At 36.8% G+C, this 19,988-nt stretch overlaps 1 protein-coding gene across 3 annotated transcripts in view; it reads right to left on the bottom strand.

Moving 5' to 3' along the window:
- Window positions 1-19,988, bottom strand: part of LOC117926773 (regulator of nonsense transcripts UPF3) — a 43,167-nt gene that overhangs the window by 4,516 nt on the left and 18,663 nt on the right. Inside the window, exons 7-12 of one of the 3 annotated variants that reach the window (XM_034846063.1) lie at window positions 17,865-18,012; window positions 2,321-2,394; window positions 885-1,311; window positions 515-613; window positions 291-415; window positions 132-183 (exon numbers count right to left, since the gene is read on the bottom strand). In XM_034846063.1, coding sequence (XP_034701954.1) covers window positions 145-183; window positions 291-415; window positions 515-613; window positions 885-1,311; window positions 2,321-2,394; window positions 17,865-18,012 — 912 coding nt within the window. In that variant the 3' untranslated portion in view covers window positions 132-144. Of the gene's footprint in view, window positions 1-131; window positions 184-290; window positions 416-514; window positions 614-884; window positions 1,324-2,320; window positions 2,395-17,864; window positions 18,013-19,988 lie in introns of all 3 variants that reach the window. The other 2 variants (XM_034846064.1, XM_034846062.1) reach the window with 2 other exon arrangements.

Below are 19,988 nucleotides of genomic sequence, written 5' to 3'. Positions count from 1 at the left end.
TTTTAATATGACGGCAATTAAGTCATTTGTTCAGTATTTCTTGATCAATTTAATTTGGAAATTAACATCTATGTTTTTGTATCACATATATGACATAAAAACACAGATTATTCTTAAGAATAAAAGCTCACCTTTTAAGGAAGTCTAAGGACCTGAACTTGACTTCTGAACCCACACTTGTTTCTGACATATACATTTGAAAGGACTCAAAATTTATTAGCACAAAATATATGGGCATAACATAGAAAAGATGGTGCATGTTTAACAGGCAAAAGATTAAATCCAAGCACCTCATGGGAACCATATCCAGGAGCACTTCCTCTTTTTGAATGCTTCCCCTCACTTACAATTGAAGAGCCATCAGCATCCTTTACACTGTGTGTTGGTCCACGGCGACCACTGTGTTTATGGGATCCTACATAGGGTATGCAAATAACAAGAACCGTGAATATATATATGTATGCCAAGAGTAAGTAGAATTTGTAGCTAAAAATATTGCAGCGAAAAAACTCACCATTATCTAATGCAGAATGGCCACCACGTCCACTTCCAAGTGCTTTGACTTCACCACTCCTTGCATTTGACATGTCAGATCTCATTTCTCCAAGACTTCCTGAAATATATTATGGAGAAGAAAAGTTACAATGATTGACTAATTCACGATTGCTTAAGGCAACAGAAGGGTTTATAGAATTTGAAAGTATAACATTTCTGTTTTGTCTTTTTCTCTTATGTGTGCTCATGTGTATTATGTGTGCTTGCAGAGGAATTTGATAGTGATAGTGACGGAGGATGATTACTTCAATTTATTTGTTTAGTCACACTATGCACTACAATGTCCCCAGTCTTACAAACCCCATGAGATCTATGTTGAATGGTCAGACCTTCAGGAAAATCTGAAGATGTAGGTTGAGAAGCAGAGGATGACAAAGACTCATCACTTGCATGTGATCCATCTGAACGGCGAAGAGGAGTCCATACACCACGGTCAGGTCTATCCTTATTTCTTGTACGTTTGTCCTGCTTCTCACTGACAAAACTATGCACATCATTCCCAACAACCTTGTCATCTTGAGCTCCATTTGTCTCCTTTGAAGCCAATTGAATGTGTGGAGGGCGAGGAGGTCGTTTCTCCTTCTCTAAGTTAGAGGCTTGGGACTGTTGCTCCATCTGGAACATAGAAGATTGACTTTGACGTGCATCCTTGTTTAAAAGTATGCTTCTGATTATCCTTCCACTACCTTCACGTCTCTGATTCTGCTTGGGAGCATTTGCACCAAGTATATTCTTTACTGGAGATGTTACATTCTGCTGCAGTAAATGCTATGTAATTAAACAATGCATATAGTTAGAAACTCCATACTGAAACTATGATGGAGATCAATTGAAATGTGAAGAGTCAAAAGTTTACATATACTACAAATGGCATATATGACTTTAACGTTCAAACATATTTACAATACACAACACACTCAATTCTTCTCATGAAAAACAAGATGTGGCCCTGGCTTCTTTTCTTTCTTGTTTCAAGCTTCCTTGAATCCTTCCTACATCTACATTGCACCACCTTTTGGTATGCACCAGTTATATAAACTTCTCATTTGCACATGAGAACATAACTTTGTGAATGCAAGTTATCTGTAATATGATTATACAGTAGATACTGATGCCCAAGAATTACTCTCAGAAAGAAAACAATAAGAAATTCTCTAAGAGCACCAAAAATGACGTTTTCAACATATATAAACTTCTAAAGGAAAAGAGGAATATATAGTTTAGCTTGTAAGTCGGTAATATAAGTCAGTAAATGACAACTACAATAGGATTGGATATTTCTAATATGAAAAGGTAAGGATATGAAAGCCATCAAACAGCACCAACATAAAAGGAAAAAGCACTTCAACAACTAGGACTGGTGCAGTGATAAACAAATAGGAGAGCTTTTTCACTATAGTAACTATCTAGTGAACTGTAAATTATATCCATGTCATTTCATACGGATATCTATGTTCCTTTTTCCAAAAAAAATTCAATCTAAATTCATTTCCATCAAATCTCATAATGAGATGTCTATGATCATCCATAAATCCAGAAACCTCTCTATCGATTTGCATTCCCAATTAGTTCAGCAGTTATAATGAATTCATTAATGTTTGATCCACCAAACAGACCTAGATAATCTTGTTTAAAGGGCTCTTAAACTTCTATTACAGATATTAAGCAATAAACCATAATTCATTAATGTTTTTAAAAAATCTTAACTTTTTAAATTTCTATTATATGAAAAACATAAATCTTAATTCTTTTTAAAAATGCTTACATGAGAAATTTCTCTCTCTTTTCCTTTCAGGAGGAGGACTTTCTTCTTCCCAGCATCAACAGCTCCAGAAACTCCTGAAACAAGCAGAACCATCAGTGGTGAACAAACAAATAGAACATTATGAATAAGAAATCATACATTGGAAGAGGAACAAAGTTGTTACACAACAAATATATATATAATAATCAATCTATATGGTATTTACCAATAAATTCTAAAGATGCAAATTGGGAGAAATATAAAACTTTTACCAATTACTTGTCAACAGAAGGGGAAAAGAAGATCGGGTGTAACAAAATCTTGCATTAAAGGCAATACTGATCATTAATGATTTTTTTTTTCCCAAAATCTTGCATTAAAGGCTATACTGATCATTAATGATTTTTTTTTTTTTCTTTTGTTTTCACAAATTCTGATGTGCAGACATATTTTTCATGACAACTAGAAGAAGGGTTCATTTGGTAGTGATTCTGGTAAAAGCGATTTTAGTGTGTAATGATTTAGCAGTGCTTTTATGAGAAACACTTTCCTGAAGAATTAGTGTTTAGATATAAACCATAAAGTGTTTTTCATAATGTTTTCGGCAATGTTTTACATAACAGAAAGCACTTTTCAGAAGAAGCACCTATCAAGTACTAGTCTAAGAATCAGTTCAAGTGATTCTCTGCTCTCTAGATTTTTAGAACTACGCAAAAGGCCTAATTTTTGTAAGGAAAGTGCTCCCATGCATTAGGAAGTGCTACTAACCCTCTAGAATCACTTCCAAACAGGCTAGAAGTCAACTGCAACAAGAAGGATGTTTTACTCTAAAGAATTCTTTTTTTTTTTTTTTTCCTTTTGATGGATAAATAAGAATATTATTAACAACAATTCACAGAAAAAAAAAAAAAAAAAAAAAGAGCATGCACCAAAGTACACATGGGGTTTACAAAAGGCGCCAAACTGGCAAAGAAAATGAGAGAGTTGCAAAAAGCATCTTTCTCCCATCAAAAAAGTGTCCAACCAATTAATAAAATCTAATAAAGACAGAGGCTCCATTTTCTAAGGATTCTATCAAACTTTACTAGGTTAAATCTGGTTTTAATTGGGCTAAAATATGCAATGTTTCAGAACCTGTAAAGAAAAGAGAACCATAAATAACCCTAGTTAGGTACAATTTTTCATTTTATTATTCATTTTTATACCTTGATATGCACAAATATTAGGCTCTAGTGAAATTATACATTTACTATTCCAACTTTCAGAAGCACTTGTCCTCTTGAAAAACAAGAACATCGCTTCATTACAAACAATTCATTGAATTATACCGCACAAGAAATATGTCATTTGTTCACTCATTATCAGAACTTCTATAACCAACTGTCAGCTTGTCCTTGCTTATGCATCACAATAGATCCTCCCTGTCTTCTTTGGGAGGCTCATTTCTCCTAGGGCTTCCTCAGAGACCTTCGTGGAAGCAATGGGGAAGGAGCCGGAGGTGTTGGCCGATGAAGCTTTGACTGTCAAGGGGTCGCTTTCAGGCCGACCGACGCTCACCAATGAGGTGCTGCTACGAAAGCCTCCAAGTACCCTGTTTCTCACTCCTGCTCACTCTTTTCTTTGGGGTTTTAGCTTTCTCTTCTACTCCTTTCTTGAGTCCCAACGAAGCTTTGATGGTGAGAGAAGGGGCTTTCGGTGGGTCGGATGGTTCTGAGGCAGTGGCAGTGGACTGTGACCCTCTGCGATTAGCATCAACAGAAGCTGCTTTAGTCCTTGAGGGCCGGAAGGAGCTTTCTTGTGGCTCGGTGGACAGTGATGTATAGGCTGAGCTTGCAATTGTTCCGTTTGGGTTGGATTCCTCTAGGCCCTTGGCGACGTTGACTGATTTTCAAGCGAAAGTGGGGGAGCAGGATGAAAGGCGGAACACTAGTTGCCTCGCTAAGTTCAGTCAGTGTCTTGGCATGTCGACGAAAGGTTTCAAAGAGGAAATTTTGTACCTTTTGAGGTGGATGAAGGGGATAATTGACCAAAAGGGGCAGGACAAGACTTCTAGAAAGGCGAAGTCACTGTCTTCAAAATCTGATAGGTAGCTTAAAAAGTTGGAGTGGACAGTGAGCTATAAAAAAGCTAGAATTGATATTGGATTTGGAAAATCCGATGGGGTTTCTGTGTCGAGGTGTAAATGAAGATAAGAATGTGATCCTGGAATGTTAAAGGGACAAACGACAGGGATAAAAGGAAGATAATAAAGTCAATAATTAAATCACAGAGGGTGGATGTGGTGTGTTTGTAGGAAACCAAAATTAAAGAAATGACTACTGGGCTTGTACGTAGCCTTGGGATGGGTAGGTGTTTAGGTTGGAGTGCAATTAATTCAAGGGGAGCAGCTGGTAGCATTCTTGTGTTCTGGGATAAAAGGGTGTTCGAATTAGTTGGCTTGGAAATAAGGGAGTACTCAATTTCATGTCGCTTCAAGTACTGTGAGGATGGTGTTGTGGGTGTTTACTGGTGTGTATGGCCCGGTTTGCAGTAGGGAAAGGGAGAACTTTTGGATGAGCTTGGGGCAATATGAGGTTTATGGAGTAACCTTTGGTGTGTAGGTGGGGATTTCAACATGATAAGATTTCTTGGGGAACGAAGTAGGGGAGGAGGGTTAACTTCAACAATGAGAAGATTTTCAGAGGTGTTAAGAGGAGCTGGAGTTGAAGGACAATTCCTCTGTAGGGGGGTCCTTTCACTTGGGAGGGGTGAGATGAATAACCAATCCCATTCTTGACTTGACCGGTTTTTAGTGATAGATAATTGGGACAACCTGTTTAACGGGTCTATGCAAGTTGTTTTACCCAAACCGGTTTCTTACCATTTTCCCATTTTGCTTTATGGAGGTCTAAGGAGGGGACCTCTCCTTTCAGATTTGAGAACATATGGTCAGAGGAGGGGTTCAAAGAACTGGTTAAGAATTGGTGGGTGAGCTTTAATTTTAATGGGACTTTCAGCTTTGTTTTAGATGCAAAATTGAGAGCCTTAAAAGCAGTATTGAAGACTTAGAATAAAAAAGTGTTAAATTTAATTGAGGCTAGAAAGGGAGAAGCTCTTAGGCAAGTTGTGTATTGGGACGAGAAGGAGAAAGGTTCAGTCTTAAACCTGGAAGAGTCTGAAGCCAAAAAGGAGGCAAGAGAGTCTTATAAGAAATGGGTTTTGAGAGAGGAAATCTCTTGGAGACAAAAATCAAGAGAAATGTGGTTGAAAGAGGGGGATAGCAACACCAGATTCTTCCACATGATGGCGAATGCACATAGCAGAACAAATTGGTTATCCAAGGTGAAAGTGGTTGTTGGCATACTGAGGAGAACGAAATAAAAGCTAGTGTGGTTGGGGCATTTCATAACATCTTTTCAAAAGAAGAGAGGTGGAGACCCAGTATTGACGGGTTGTCCTTTGAGGGGTTAGATAGTAGTGAGGTTAAGAGGCTTGAGCTTCCTTTTTCGAAAGAAGAGGTGTTCATTGCTCTCTCTTATTTGGGTAAGGACAAAGCTCCAGGTTCGAACGGTTACACCATAACGTTTTGGCTTTTTTGTTGGGATGTTGTGAAGATATAGGTTTTGGGTTTTTTTAGGGACTTCCATGAGAGGGGTAGATTTGTCAAGTCTTTGAATGCTACTTTCCTAACTCTTGTTCCAAAGAAGGGAGGTGCAGAAGACTTGAAAGATTTTAGGCCGATCAGCCTTGTGGGTAGCCTATATAAGTTGTTGGCTAAGGTGTTGGCCAATAGACTTAAAAAGGTCTTGGGCAAAGTGATTACAGAGTCCCAAAATGCTTTTCTGGAGGGTAGGCAGATTTTGATTACAAATGAGGTTGTGGACTCAAGGTAGAAAAGCAAAGAAGATGGTGTTTTGTGCAAGTTGAATATCGAGAAGGCGTATGATCATGTGAATTGGAAGTTCTTACTTGCAGTGCTAAGAAAAATGGGCTTTAGAGAGAGATGGATTAAATGAGAAGATTGGTGCATCTCTACTATGAAGTTTTATGTTTTAGTAAATGGTTCCCCTTCTTGTTTTTTCCCAAGTTCGAGGGGTTTGAGACAAGGAGATCCCTTCTCCCCTTTATTTGTGATTGTCATGGAGGTGTTTAGTTGTCTCTTGAGAAGGGCAAATAGTGAGGGCTACTTATCTAGTTGGCAGGTGAGAGATAGGAGTGGTGATGAGATTTTGATCTCACATTTGCTATTTGTTGATGATACTTTGGTGTTTTGTGAGGCGTTGCAAGACTAGATGACTTATCTGAGTTGGCTTCTTATTTGGTTTAAGGCTTGTTCGGGTTTGAAAATCAATTTGGAGAAAAGTGAGCTAATTTCGGTGGGTAGGGTGCATAATATAGGTGACTTGGCCTTGGAGTTGGGTTGTAAAGTAGGCAATCTCCCTTCTCGCTATTTGGGTCTTCCTTTAGGGGCTCCCTTCAAATTTGTGGAGGTTTGGGATGGTGTTGGAGAGAGATTTCAAAAAAGGCTAGCCCTGTGAAAAAGTAAGTACACCTCAAAGAGAGAGAGACTCACTTTATTCGAAGCACTATATCTAGCATGTCAATCTATTTCATGTCTCTCTTTTGCATGTCAAAACAAGTGAGGTTGAGATTAGAGAAGATTCAAAGGGATTTTCTTTGGGGTGGTAAGCCTCTTGTGCATAAACCGCATCTAGTAAGGTGGAAATCGGTTTGCTTGGAGAAAAGGAAAGGTTGTTTGGGTGTGAGAAATCTCTCTTTGATGAATATAGCCCTCTTATGCAAGTGGAGTTAGTGGTATATCAATGAAATAAAGGCCCTTTGGAGGCAAGTCATCAATCAAAAGTATGGTGAAGATGATGGGGGCGGCATTCCCATGAGGTGAGTGAGAGGTTTGATGTGGGGTTGTGGAAATCTATTAGGAAGGAGTGGGATATTTTGAGTAGAAGGTTGGCATTCCAAGTGGGCAATGGGCAAAGAGTGAGATTCTAGAGGGTGGTGAGGAAATGAGTTGTCCTTCCCTTATTTACTCTTTCTTTGACTAGGGAAGCTTGGATGGCTGATGTTTGGTACCCTAAAGGTAAAGGGGGTGGATGGACCCCTCTTTCTCTAAGGCCTTTAATGATTGGCAGTTAGATTTGGTGGAGTTGTAAAAAATTCAAGCAAATAGGATTAAGAGGGATGTGGGTGATAAGAGTGATTTAGACAACTGCAAGGTGTGAGGCCTTTTTGGTCAATTCTCTCTACTTTATTTTTTTTTATAAGCATCAGCAGAAAATATATTAGAGAAGGCCGAAAGGCCGCACCGAATACAGGAAGTATACAAAGCAGCCACAAGGCCAAAGAGCCAAAAACAAAAACACCTCACCAGCCCTTATGGGATCGCAACCCACTCCAAGAAGCCTATAAGCGAAGAGGACTCCTCTCCCCTATACAACTTAGCCCAACTCCACAGACTACTTACAAAAGACTTCTTGAGAGTCTGAATAGCCAAGAGACCCCCTCTAAAGGCTAGCCTATTTCTTTCTTTCCACACCGTCCAAAATATACATAACGGAATGGTCTTCCAAATCTTCTTCCTCTTTTTGCCCACAAAAGGACCCCGCCAACAGAACAACGCCTCTTTAACCTTCTCTAGAAACACCCACTGAACCCCAAATAAGGCAAAGACGATATCCCAAAGGGTCCTAGCCACTGTACAGTGTAAAAGAATGTGATTTACATTTTCCTCTTCACAATCACACAAAAAACAACAATTTGGAAGCTGCCAACCACGCATTTGCAGCCTATCCAACGTAAGAATTTTTTCCCAAGTAGCCTCCCACGCGAAGAAAGCCACTTTGGTTGGGACCTTATCCACCCAAACATTTTTTCCCGGAAAAACACAAGAATTAGGGGCTGCCAGCAGATTGTAAGCCACCCAAACATTCTCTCTACTTTATTTTGGAGCTCGGAAATTCTCTTTTGTTTCCTTGTGGGAGCATTAAGAGATCGAACACGACACCTAAGGTGGCTTTCTTCGCTTGGGAGGCATGTTGGGGGAAAGTCTTAACTCTGGACTAACTTCAAAGGAGGGGGCACTATTTGGCAAATAGGTGTTTCCTTTGCCTCTTTGAAGTAGAGGCGGTTGATTACCTTCTTATTCACTGTGCAAAGGCTTAGGTTATTTGAAATCTTCTTTTCTCCCTCTTTGGTTTGTCTTGGGGTCTCTCCTGTTCAGTGAAGGAAACTCTTCCTGGGTGGCATTCTTCTTTTGTGGGTAAAGCTCATAAAAAGGCTTGGTAAACGACCCCTTTATGTATATTTTGGATAGTGTGGAAGGAAAGGAACATGTTAGCATTTGACAATAAGAAGTTATCGATTCAAAGATTGAAAAATTCGTTTGTATGTAATATGTAATCTAGGTCTAAGGTGTCTGTGGATACAAGCCCTATTTCTCTTGTTAGCTTCATTGATTGGTTAGGCTCTAAGTAAGGGCAGGTGATGTTTTTTGCTTCTTTCCCTTCCCCGTTGGGCTATGCCTCTAGGCTTTTACTGTATACTTCCTCTATACTATGAGGGCACTGTTTTTTAAGTTTCCTCTATTCTTTATATACGTCTTTTCTTTACCTATCAAATATATATATATATAGGAAAGATGAGTTATCCTTCCCAAAAAGCAAAATCTGATTGAAGAAAAAACCCACTAGAAAAGATAGTAAAAAAAAAAGAGGAGATAGAAGAAAAATCCACGAAAACAAAATAGCAGCGAAACATGCACAAAAACCAGTGCTTATGAAGGTGAGGGATCCCTTATAAAAATGTCAAAATTGAAGTTAGCTAGATAATCTGATATCTGAAAAATAATCTAGGTGAAAGAATATCAACTCTAGCTATGTCAAAGATTTGACACAACCAACCCCCATACTATCATTGACCTTGCTTTGCATTTGATTCCAAAGACACAACAATAGTTAAATCCCCCCCTGAACTATGGGATTGGACAGTCCCAAAGATCTAGTGAAAAGCATTACCCACAAAATGTATTAATTTCCACCTCAATAGTTGATTCTAAAAAGGAAAATCTAGAGAATCCTCTCAATGCATTACATATGCTCTGTAACCAATCCTCCAATCCAGCCCCAGTCACCCAATGAGTAACCAGTAAGATTAAGTTCGAGTATGTAGCCTAGAGGAGTTTTTTGTCCAGCAAGCAACTTCAACCCTCCCTTTCTAAACAAACCTCCAAGGCCACAATCTAGCAAGATCAAGCTCGATAAGGTTCCACCAAAAGCATCCATGACTGAAGCACAGAGAGTCAAAATAAAACGCATAACCTCCCATAGAGCCTTCATGGACTTTCATTCATGCCCAAATATTTCGTCATGTTTATCAAGTTAAATTACCCAAAGCAAAGCAATACAAAACACTGCCAGATGCCTCTGCCATTACTCCAACATATGAGGGCTGCCCAAAGTTCCAATATTCACACAGGTCAAATTCATGCAGTTCACAAAATGATATTAGAAAGATTTGTCAAAAATTCTGAAGAAACAGAACCACCATAGAAGATAATCTAGAGTCCTTGACTTATCCAAGTTCCAACAACTGAATCAGCATCAATCAGAAACCAAAACACAGCCAAAATCAAAGAATAATATTAATCTGCACCAAAGAGTTGGCTCAGGTGGTAAAAGGTGGGTGGAGCACATTGTTTTGCTCCTAAACAGTTTTACTTCTCCACTCCTCTAAAATGATGAAACGGCAATTAAGACCATTCTACAATGTCCAAAATGATTTAATGCAAACAACAGGTGCGTGACAACATTGGCTGCTCTGCACAAGGATGATTTTGCCGGATAAATATGTATTGAACATGAAGATAAGTACTAAATTCCCTAACAAAGTAGGCGTATAGATTTTATTGACATATTTGGTGGTAATTAAGGTGTGAATGATCTTTTTCTTTTCCTTTTATTTGTATACATCCTGTGTACATGGGCTAAGCCCCCCTTTCTAGAACTATCCAAAACAAAAAAAAAAAAATTAAGAATTAGATATTTCAAAAAAAAGCAAGATAGGAATAGAATAAGTAACAAGATGCTTTAATAATCAAAAGTTTCAAACCAAGTAAGATTAGAATCGAATGTATGCACTATTATTTTCAATTTACAAAATCTAGAAGTAGAAATGGGGAAATGGTGAGATCAAGCTCATTTACAATTTTTTTTTCTTCTTTGATAGGTAAAGATAGGTATGTATAACTTAACAATAGGAAAAAGCACACCAGAGTACACATGACATATACAAGGAGCACCTAAAGGAAGGCGTCAAAAGAGAGGACACAATAAACCACCCTAACTCTCAACAAGACCCCCTCAATCTACAAAGTCAAACAAAAGCATTGAGCCTTCACTTGTACATGTTAACCTTAAGCTGAAAGAGTACAAAGAAACAAAAATTTTAGGCCCTGTTTGACAAATATTTTGAAAACAGTTTTCTATTTCTCTCCCCCCCACCAAAAAAAAAAAAAAAAAAGGAAAGCATATAAAACAGGAAACAGGGACCTATTTGGCAACTATTTTTTAAAATAGTTTTTTGTTCTCTGCAACAAAAAAAAAACAGATAAACACATTTCACAACCAAAAAACATAAAACAGTTTTCTATTTTTAAGAACAAAAATACATTGTTTTCAAAGAACATCTTTTAGTTGTTTTCTAAGGCCTAATCCAAAAGATAATTATACAAATATAGAAAATGATTAAAAATAAAACACTACAAATAAAAATTATTTTTAAAACATATTTAAAAACATAGAAATTGTGTAAAGAACATTTCAAATTCCCAAATACACTTTTGTTGTACAAAACATCTTATCTTTTGTTGTAAAAACTGTTTTTCATAACTGTTTTCAAAAAGACTTCCCAACCAGCACCTTATCTTTTGACCAATCATTCCACCAAATTGTCCAAAACATGCAAAAGGGGACAGCTTTCCACACCTTTTTCTTTTCCTTCCATATGAAGGAACCATGCCAACTTAATAGGTTATCTTCCACCGAAGAAGGGACACCCAAACTACACTAATAAGGAGAACAAGAGATGTCATAGAATCCTTGTTTTGGTGCAATAAGTAGAATATGATCAATAGACCCCCTCAAGTTTACAAGGAAAACAAATATTCACTAGTGGTCACCCTCTCTTCCAAAGATTATCTAAAATCAAAACTTTCCTCAACTAGCTTTCCATGCAAAAAAACTCACTTTGGACGAGACCCACGAATTCCAAATAATGTTTGTTGCAAAGTGGACTGCCCTCCCTATTTCCAAGACAAAATAGAAAGATTTGACTAAAAACATACTCTTTTCAGCATCCTTCCAAAACACCTTGTTGTTTTCTTCCCTTCTAATTGTCTTTCCTAGCAACGTGGAGAAAAAGGTCTCAACAACATCCAACTCTCAATCATTAAAGTGCCTAGTGAAGCACAAAATCTAATGACCACCGGCTCCTAAGTCTTCCCATAAATCCCCCACCTAAGCCTCCTTTGAAAAAGCCAACGCATACCCAAGCTCATTTACATATTATATTATGGTCATTAACTCATAAAATCTATCGTGTATCATTTTTTATTTTTCCATATCCTACATCACATCGAATCTTGTATTGTACGTTTTATTTAAATAATGAAAAATAAATTAAAAAAATAAGCATGCATATATGAAATACATATATATTGGAAGCATCAATATACTAATAAAAAATCATTTTTTTATGAAAAATAATAGGATTTAAAAAGTTAAATTGCGTTATATCATACAAAAACACTGGGCACTAGAGCTTTGAGAAGTTCAATTTATCAAAATATGAGTTTAATGTTGAGATTGGAGGAAATTCAAAGAGAGTTTCTATGGGGTGGTGGTGGGTAGGTGAAAAAGTTATATCTTGTGAAGTGGTTGACAATGTGTTTGGAGAAGAGCAAGGGGGTTAAGGATTAGGTGTCTTTCTTTGTTGAGTAAGACACTTTTGTGCAAATGGAACGGGAGGTATGCAGTTGAAAGAGGTGCCTTTTGGACACAAGTAATTAGTGGAAAATATGAATAGGAAGAGGATGGGTGGTAGTCCCATGAAGTTAGATATGGGTATGATGTCGGACTTTGGAAATCCATTAGGAAGGAATGGAACACTTTCTTGGGTAATTCTTTTTCTATGGTGAGAAACGGGAGCAGGGTGAAGTTTTGAAAGAACAAATGGTGTGAGGATGAACTATTGTATGTTTTCTTCCCTTCTTTATATGCCTTATTTGTTTCAAAAGGGGCATGGGTGTCAGATCTTTGCGTTTAGACAGGGGAGAGGGGTCATTGGAACTCTTGTTTCTCAAGACCCTTGAATGATTGGGAAGTGGATAAAGTCAAGGATTTATTTTTAAGGTTGTAAGGAAAGGTAGTTGATAGTGCAAGGGATGACAAAATGGTGTGGATGAACTTGTACAATAATAAGTTCTTCATTGAGCAATTATATGCCACTTTGCAATCGAGGGTTTTGGTTTTATTTTCAAAGCAAGTAGTCTAGAATTCTTGGATTCCTTCTAAAGTTAACTTTTTTGCGTGGGAGGCTACTTGGAGAAAGTTTAGACTTTAGATCAACTTTAGGAAAGAGGGTGGTCTTTGGTCAATAGATGTTTTCTTTGTAAAGAAGAAGAAAAATCCATAGATCACATTCTCCTCAATTGTTCAATGGTTCAGATCCTTTGCCAGTTGTTGTTTGATCTTTTCAATATCCACTGGGTGTAAGCTGCTACCATTAAGGAGGCCCTATTAGGGTGGCACGATTCATTTATGGGAAAAAAACGAAAAGAAGTTTGGAGAGTAGTTCCTTTATGTATCTTTTGGACAGTTTGGAAGGAAAGAAATTTCATGCCGTTTGATAACAAGGAGCATTCAACTCATTTTTTGAAGATGTTCTTTCCTAGAAATTATTAACCTTAAAGTATATTTTAAACAATTAATATAATAATTCTTTTAAGGAAAAAAAATTCTAATTCAATTTTTTTTCTTTAGAAACCATGAAAAATAGTTAGTAGTGTAGGAATCATATTATTCCATCATGCATTGTAAGTTCCTATCAACTATAATTATATTAGCTTATAGAAAAATGGGGAGGTACTTCATAAAAACCAATTCCACAACCTTGTTTAATGACTCGCAAAGAGGGATACTAAAAAGGATATTTGCTTGAGGAACATAGCCCTTCCAGGTAAGTGGTTATACAGGTTTCCTAGAGACTGCAACACTTTTTGGTATCATCCTAAGCATTTGTGGGTTGCACTCCAATGACTACAATGCTAACATTGCTATTAAGTGGTCACATTTTGCCCTTGGCAAGCCATATCACAGGTCTTCAATGATTTTTCAAATTTGATTGGGTACTTGATGGCAAATAGCATAAAAATTCATTTTTGAGAGGATTCTTGGTTGGGTGAGCTTCCTCTCAAGATTCAATTTCTAAATCTTTTACAAGATATGAGAACTACGAATGTGTTTGTTTCCTCAATTGTAGATCCTCTTTAAATTTATCTTGAAATTTCAATTCTCATCAAAACCTTTCTAATCCAGAGATTGAGGATCTACCTAGCCTCCTATCATCCCTACATCATGTGTACATATTACCTTCCTTTCTAAATAAAAGAGTTTGGTTATTGACACCCTCAAAACTTTTCTGTACCTCTTTCTATAAAGCACTTGTAGACTTTCCTCACTCTACTATTATGACCTCTTTTGCTTGCTCCTACTAAGTTAATCTAGAACACAAAAGCTCCAGCTAAGGTTCAGGCTTTTACTTAGCTTGTGGCTAATAAGAATGTTAATACTGACAACTTCTTTCAAATGAGGAGGCCCTACAAAGCTCTTAAGACCAAACCAGTGTGCTATGTGCTTAAAGAGTAGTGAATTAGTCGACTATCTTTTTCTTCAATGTCCCATTGCACTAGAACATTAAAATAGATCGTTTGGCATAGCCAATCTCAAATGGGTTCCTCCCAAAGGCATGGTAGAGATTTTGGAATCTCCTTTAAAGGCTTTGAAAGCCTACCAAAAGGGAAGATTCTTTGGCAAGTAGCTATTTTTACCTTGATTTGGTTTATTTGGCTAGAGAGGAATCTAAGGATCTTTTAGGATAGATGGAAATGTGTGGATGCCATGCAGGACTTGAGTTACTTTTTCTCCCCCCTATAGGCCTCAATCACCAAGCTTATCGTTGATATTCCTTTGTATCATTTAATACTTGATCGGAAGAGTGTTAGCCACTCGATCGGATCGAAGAAGAAAGTTATGATCAAGAATGAAAATACCGGTTTTTACGAATATATCGTTCATTGAATTTTACAGATATATTGATATATATTGGTGGGAAGTTTGACAAAAAATATCAGTGAGATAGAAATCGATGAAAACTTATAGAAATGTCCATGAAAACTTCAAGAAATGATAAAATATGAAATAATATACATATTTAAATTGTTATATATATTTTGTGACATTATATAATGATATATCGAATTTAAAAACATATTGATATTAAAATTATAATTTATTTAGTCTGGATATATTAAAGGATATAAAAAAATGATAATATATGTATAAATATTTTTTTTATTTAAAAATATTCATATTTTTATTTATAAATTTATATTTATCTTATATTTAATTATTATAAAAAATTAAACTAATTAAAATTAATAATGTTATTTTAATTAATTTATAATATTTTTTAAATTATTTATTTATAACAATGGTCCAATAGTAGGAGCCACTTCTTTTCATGTCCTTTAACTAGGTTTGAACCTTGCCTATGAAGTTGGCCTTTTATGAATTTTTTGTGGGGTTTAAGTGTGGGCAATCCCACATCGAAAGTTTAAAAGGAAAAAAGGCTACATTTAATAAGAATCGCCACAATGTCAACTCACACATTGGACATGGGCCTAGGGTGGAGTTGGGCTTGGATTGGGTCTGATTAGTCATGTTTCTTTGTAGGCCCAATTACTTAAAAAAATTGAGAGAAGAGAAGCACGGGTGACGAAATTTCCAGAAAATCGGTCAAATATAAAAAATTATCGGCAAAATGTCAAAATATCTACGATTTATCGACAAAACAATGAAACTTAGGAAAATCAAAGGATCAAGATTTCTCCTCCATATGCCGTATCTAGCCCTTCTGATACGTGAAATTTTACCGATATTTCGACAAAATATCCTGACATTTTCAACACTGGTTATGATTAATTCGTTACCCCCTCCAATAGGTTCAGCAAAGTTAAACTTTGACAAATGTTCTTTGAGTAACCTTGGTCGGATAGGTATTGGAGGTGTGATTAGAAATCACTCTCATAAAGTATCAAGAGCTTATTCTAAGAATGCAGAAGCAAGATTGGCTATCAAAGAAGGGATATCGACATGATTGGAGGGTTTGCTGCAGACTAAAGCTTTATGCTTATCCAATCTAGTTGTAGAGGATATTCTGGCACTTTAATATCTTTGGTGACTAATAGAGAAAGAGGCCCATAGAAATTTGTCAACAAGACGCACAAAATCATAAATATTGCAAGCGAGTTGGTTTGTTCTTTCTTTTAGGTTACTCACTCAGCCAACCAAGTCATAGATCGGTTAGCCAAACAAGGAGCTAAGCATTTTGCCTCCTTTGTTGAGGACTTTCTTCCCCCTTCAGTGTCTATTGTTTTTATCTACTGTACATAAGTTGGTTTTTTCCATTTTGAGGTTGGGCTAGTTTTTGTGGATCCAGTTTCTTGGTTACTTTCTAACAAATCTTTGTACGTCCTTGAAGGATTGTTCATCCTTTTTGTATTTATCAATTGATTGATGAATGAAGATTTTCTGACCAAAAAAAGGGGATATTTGCTCATCAAATTATACGTGACTGATTAAGAGAAGAGAATGCATCTGCAGTGTTTGAATGGCCACAAGGATGTTGTGTCAAGCACTCAGTTAGTCATGCTTCATGCGAGACAATGTAAGGCAGGAAGGAAAGCAATAAACATCGAGTACATAAAATTTTGAAGAAAAAAAAAAACCTTAATATTTTTTACCAGAAACAACAAGATCCTGCAAACCATAAATACGTGGAGATGTGAAAAGATACCCTTAATGAAGCCTGAAAGTAAAGCAATATAATAAAACATACAACAAACATTATAACAACTCAAAGAGGCATGTGATTGCCCTGCAAAAATCTATTACCTAATTGCACCATGAGCCAAATAAGTTACCAAATGGTTATTTTTGGAATGTGGACCAAAAAGAACAACCAACCTCCAAAGACAGATCCAAAATATTGTGCAGCAAAGAATGATCTCTCTTTCTCTAAGACATCTGGGCTACAATTGTCGCTTAATTTCCCCCCACAAACAAAGTACTGATATCCAAAATCTTTACCAGGTCAACCCTTCCAACAAGGTTAGCACATTGGCCAATGAAAAAAGTCTAACTACCCCTCCCTCATGATTTTGTTAAATCCACCAATGCCTAACTGTCCTAGATCACCTAGAGAACTATCATCGAAGCAGAGGTTCAGGCAGCCTACTGGAGAAGAAACACAAAACACTACCATTAGCCAATACGTAGCTTCTCATCAATCAAACATAATTGCATTTAATGGGATGCCCAACAACTTTGGGGAAAAGATATAACCCAATTCCCAAACTGAATCCATAGGTTTCCATCTATCCTAGAAAATCTCAGCATTCTTCTCAACCAGCCCAACCAACATAAAGTGTAGCTATGGGCCAGCATACCCTACCCCTGTGGTTGCCTCCAAACCCAAGAAAAGCAAGCCTAAAAGTTCTGTTCCAAAGCTCCCTCTCCATACGACAACGAAGAAAAAGCGGATCTTCTATGCCATTCCTACCGAATCACAAACATTCTTCTTGTTTTTCTTAATTGCCTTCTAAAATAAAAGTGAGGTTGGAAATGTAAAAATTGACTAGGTGATATTTCCACAGAAGGGCATATTTTAAAAGAATTCAATTGAAAAATCAGAAATAAAAGTTTAGTCCATAGGCAAAACGCAATCTTTAAAATTAAATTAAGCAGGTAATTACAGTTCTAGCAGAGTATCATTTGAACATTAATTCTAGTTTCTACTATAATTGAACAGCAACAGCAGGTTGAAGTTAAACCTTCACAATGAAATGCAGGAAAAAAAGCAAAGTGATGCACGCAATCAAGATGATTAGATTTTTAATAAATAACAATACACCAAGCCTTTGAGGCCTGGCTCAAGTGGTTAAGGGTTGAGAAGGGTTTGTGAGAGGTTCCCAGTTCAAGTCCCAGTGAAGACAACAATTTACTCATCAGAACAAAAACAACAAAAATAATAATAATAGTACACTAATAACATGCATTAATGACCCAAAATTATACTTGATCCAGATTCCAGCAGTGTCACCAGCAAGAGTATGTGCATGTGAAACATAATTATAACCTCAAGAAAATGTGTGTGCACAAATATTTATAATGTTCAATGATATAAAGTACGACACATCATCACTGAGCAATTAGAATTCATTTCCCAGCCATACCACTTTCCTCTTCCAATGCTTCAGCTCCACCTCCAGCAGCTAGATTAACAGACTTATCAGACAGCAGCTGGTCATCTCGCTTTGGAACCAGAATGAACGTTGACTTGTCTTTTGCACTTGTGTTCTTTGCAGTATCCCGTAAAACATACTGCTCATCAGACAAGAGAAGCATTACTTACCACTATACTTCTGTTATCTCACCTTGCAATCAACCATTGATATCTAGATGGGCAAACACGACTAAAAATTGAACATACAATAAACATTGCTAAAATGAGGATGAGGGTCAAAGCACAGGCCACACACACAACAAAATGATACAAGACTATAAAAGCCATTTCCACCTGGAAAAGAATCATGCATGGAGTTTACTGGTGGCAAAGCATCCTTCCACTTACATGTTCAATCTATAAGCCAAACAGATACAATTTGATTTTCTCCAATTTTTATACATTCTGTACCATTTTTCCTTTTCTTTTTTTTGGGCTTCTGAAGTGTTGGTCACTCACTTCACATAAGATATTACATATGAAAGGTCAAATGGATCACATATGCAATCTGCAAAATTTTGATGACTTTGATAATAGCGGCAAGGAGAACCACCCTACATAAAGAGAGAATGAGAATAACCTCTCTACAATTTTTGGAAATACATCTGGGGCATAGTGAATGTCTTTGTGCCAATATTACTATGACTGATCCCAGGTTAACAGCTCTGATGCAACTCTGGACCAATATTTCAGTCAAAATTGGGGACAAGAAGATAGGTGTGGAAGGAAGGAAATAGGATAACTTTGGACAATGAAGAGCTTTCAATACATAGGATGAAGAATTCTTTTGTGTGTAGCTTTTGGTCTTGGATTAAGTTTTATATAGACGATGGACCTTTACCTTTAATCGACATTTTTCATTGGTTGGGTTCTAGGTGAGGGTGGGTAAGGTTTTTTGTATCCCCTCTTATTTTTTGTTAATTTTTGCCTTTTGGCGCCTGCTGTATACTTCTTATATGCTTTGGGCCTCTTTTTTCTTCATTTATAAAATTTTCTTCTGCTTTTATCTATAAAAAAATAAAAATAAATAAAAAAAATAAAAGATAGGTGTGCATTCGTAGCAATCAAAGTGTACACTCTGTGGACTACGAATTAATCCCATAATTAGAAGTTTACATTAGAGGAATGTTTGCCCATCTTGCTTCCCCATCTTGGAAGAGTAGAGTAAGCTATCCCCCATATAAAGAGAGTGGCAGAAAATGGATGAATGAAAGATCCAAGCACAAGGGGTCACTCCTTGGGGGAATAGTGTTAGTCTCTACGAACCATTATTTTTTATAGGAGAATATCTATTATATTAATAGTGCCTAACAAAAAGTGCACTTAATACACAGTATAAAAAAGGCACCAAAAGGTCATACCTAATGGTAGAATACACAAAAGCACACTTAATAGTGGTAGAATACACAAAAAACAATTCCCACCCACTACATAGAGCTCTGTCCATCAACAAAATCCAGCATGGACAAAGAAAGTCATCCCATTTACACTCTAACTCGCTCCAAAAAATTATACATAAATGACTGTTCGATTGATTGGTCAACTTTTGCAATATTACTGAATCCTCACCTATTTCTCTTCTACCAATTGGTCCATAATGATGAGTCTAACAACAACAAAAATTAAAAACAAAAAACAAAAAAATAAAAGAAAAAAGGAGGTCCAAGATTGTTTTATATGAGTCAACTGAATTCACCAAAGATCCTATATTTTGGGCAACAAGGAAACCACTTATTTATATATACATCAGCTATCAGCCATTTTCTCAATCTCTAGGGCCACATTCTTTTTAGCCGTCCTCCAGATCATATAACTCATTCAACTGGAAGCAGATAGGTTCTTCATGGTGCATCACCAGTCCTTATATACCATGCATTCCTGAAATCAAAGAGGATCACAAACTCCTATCGGCTTTGTTGGGTGACAAAATCGTCATAGAGAACTTTCCTTCATTTCATCCTCAGTCAGTGCTACCTCTCACTTCTCAAAAGATGCATTCATTTACCGCCAATCATGCATCTCAACATCCTTACTTTAGTTAGGCTCATTGAACAGTTGTTTCTCGATTGCCAGC

Source organism: Vitis riparia, chromosome 12 (genome assembly GCF_004353265.1).
Source record: "Vitis riparia cultivar Riparia Gloire de Montpellier isolate 1030 chromosome 12, EGFV_Vit.rip_1.0, whole genome shotgun sequence".
Classification (NCBI taxonomy): Eukaryota; Viridiplantae; Streptophyta; class Magnoliopsida; order Vitales; family Vitaceae; genus Vitis; species Vitis riparia.
This window is presented reverse-complemented; position numbering and strand designations above follow the sequence as displayed.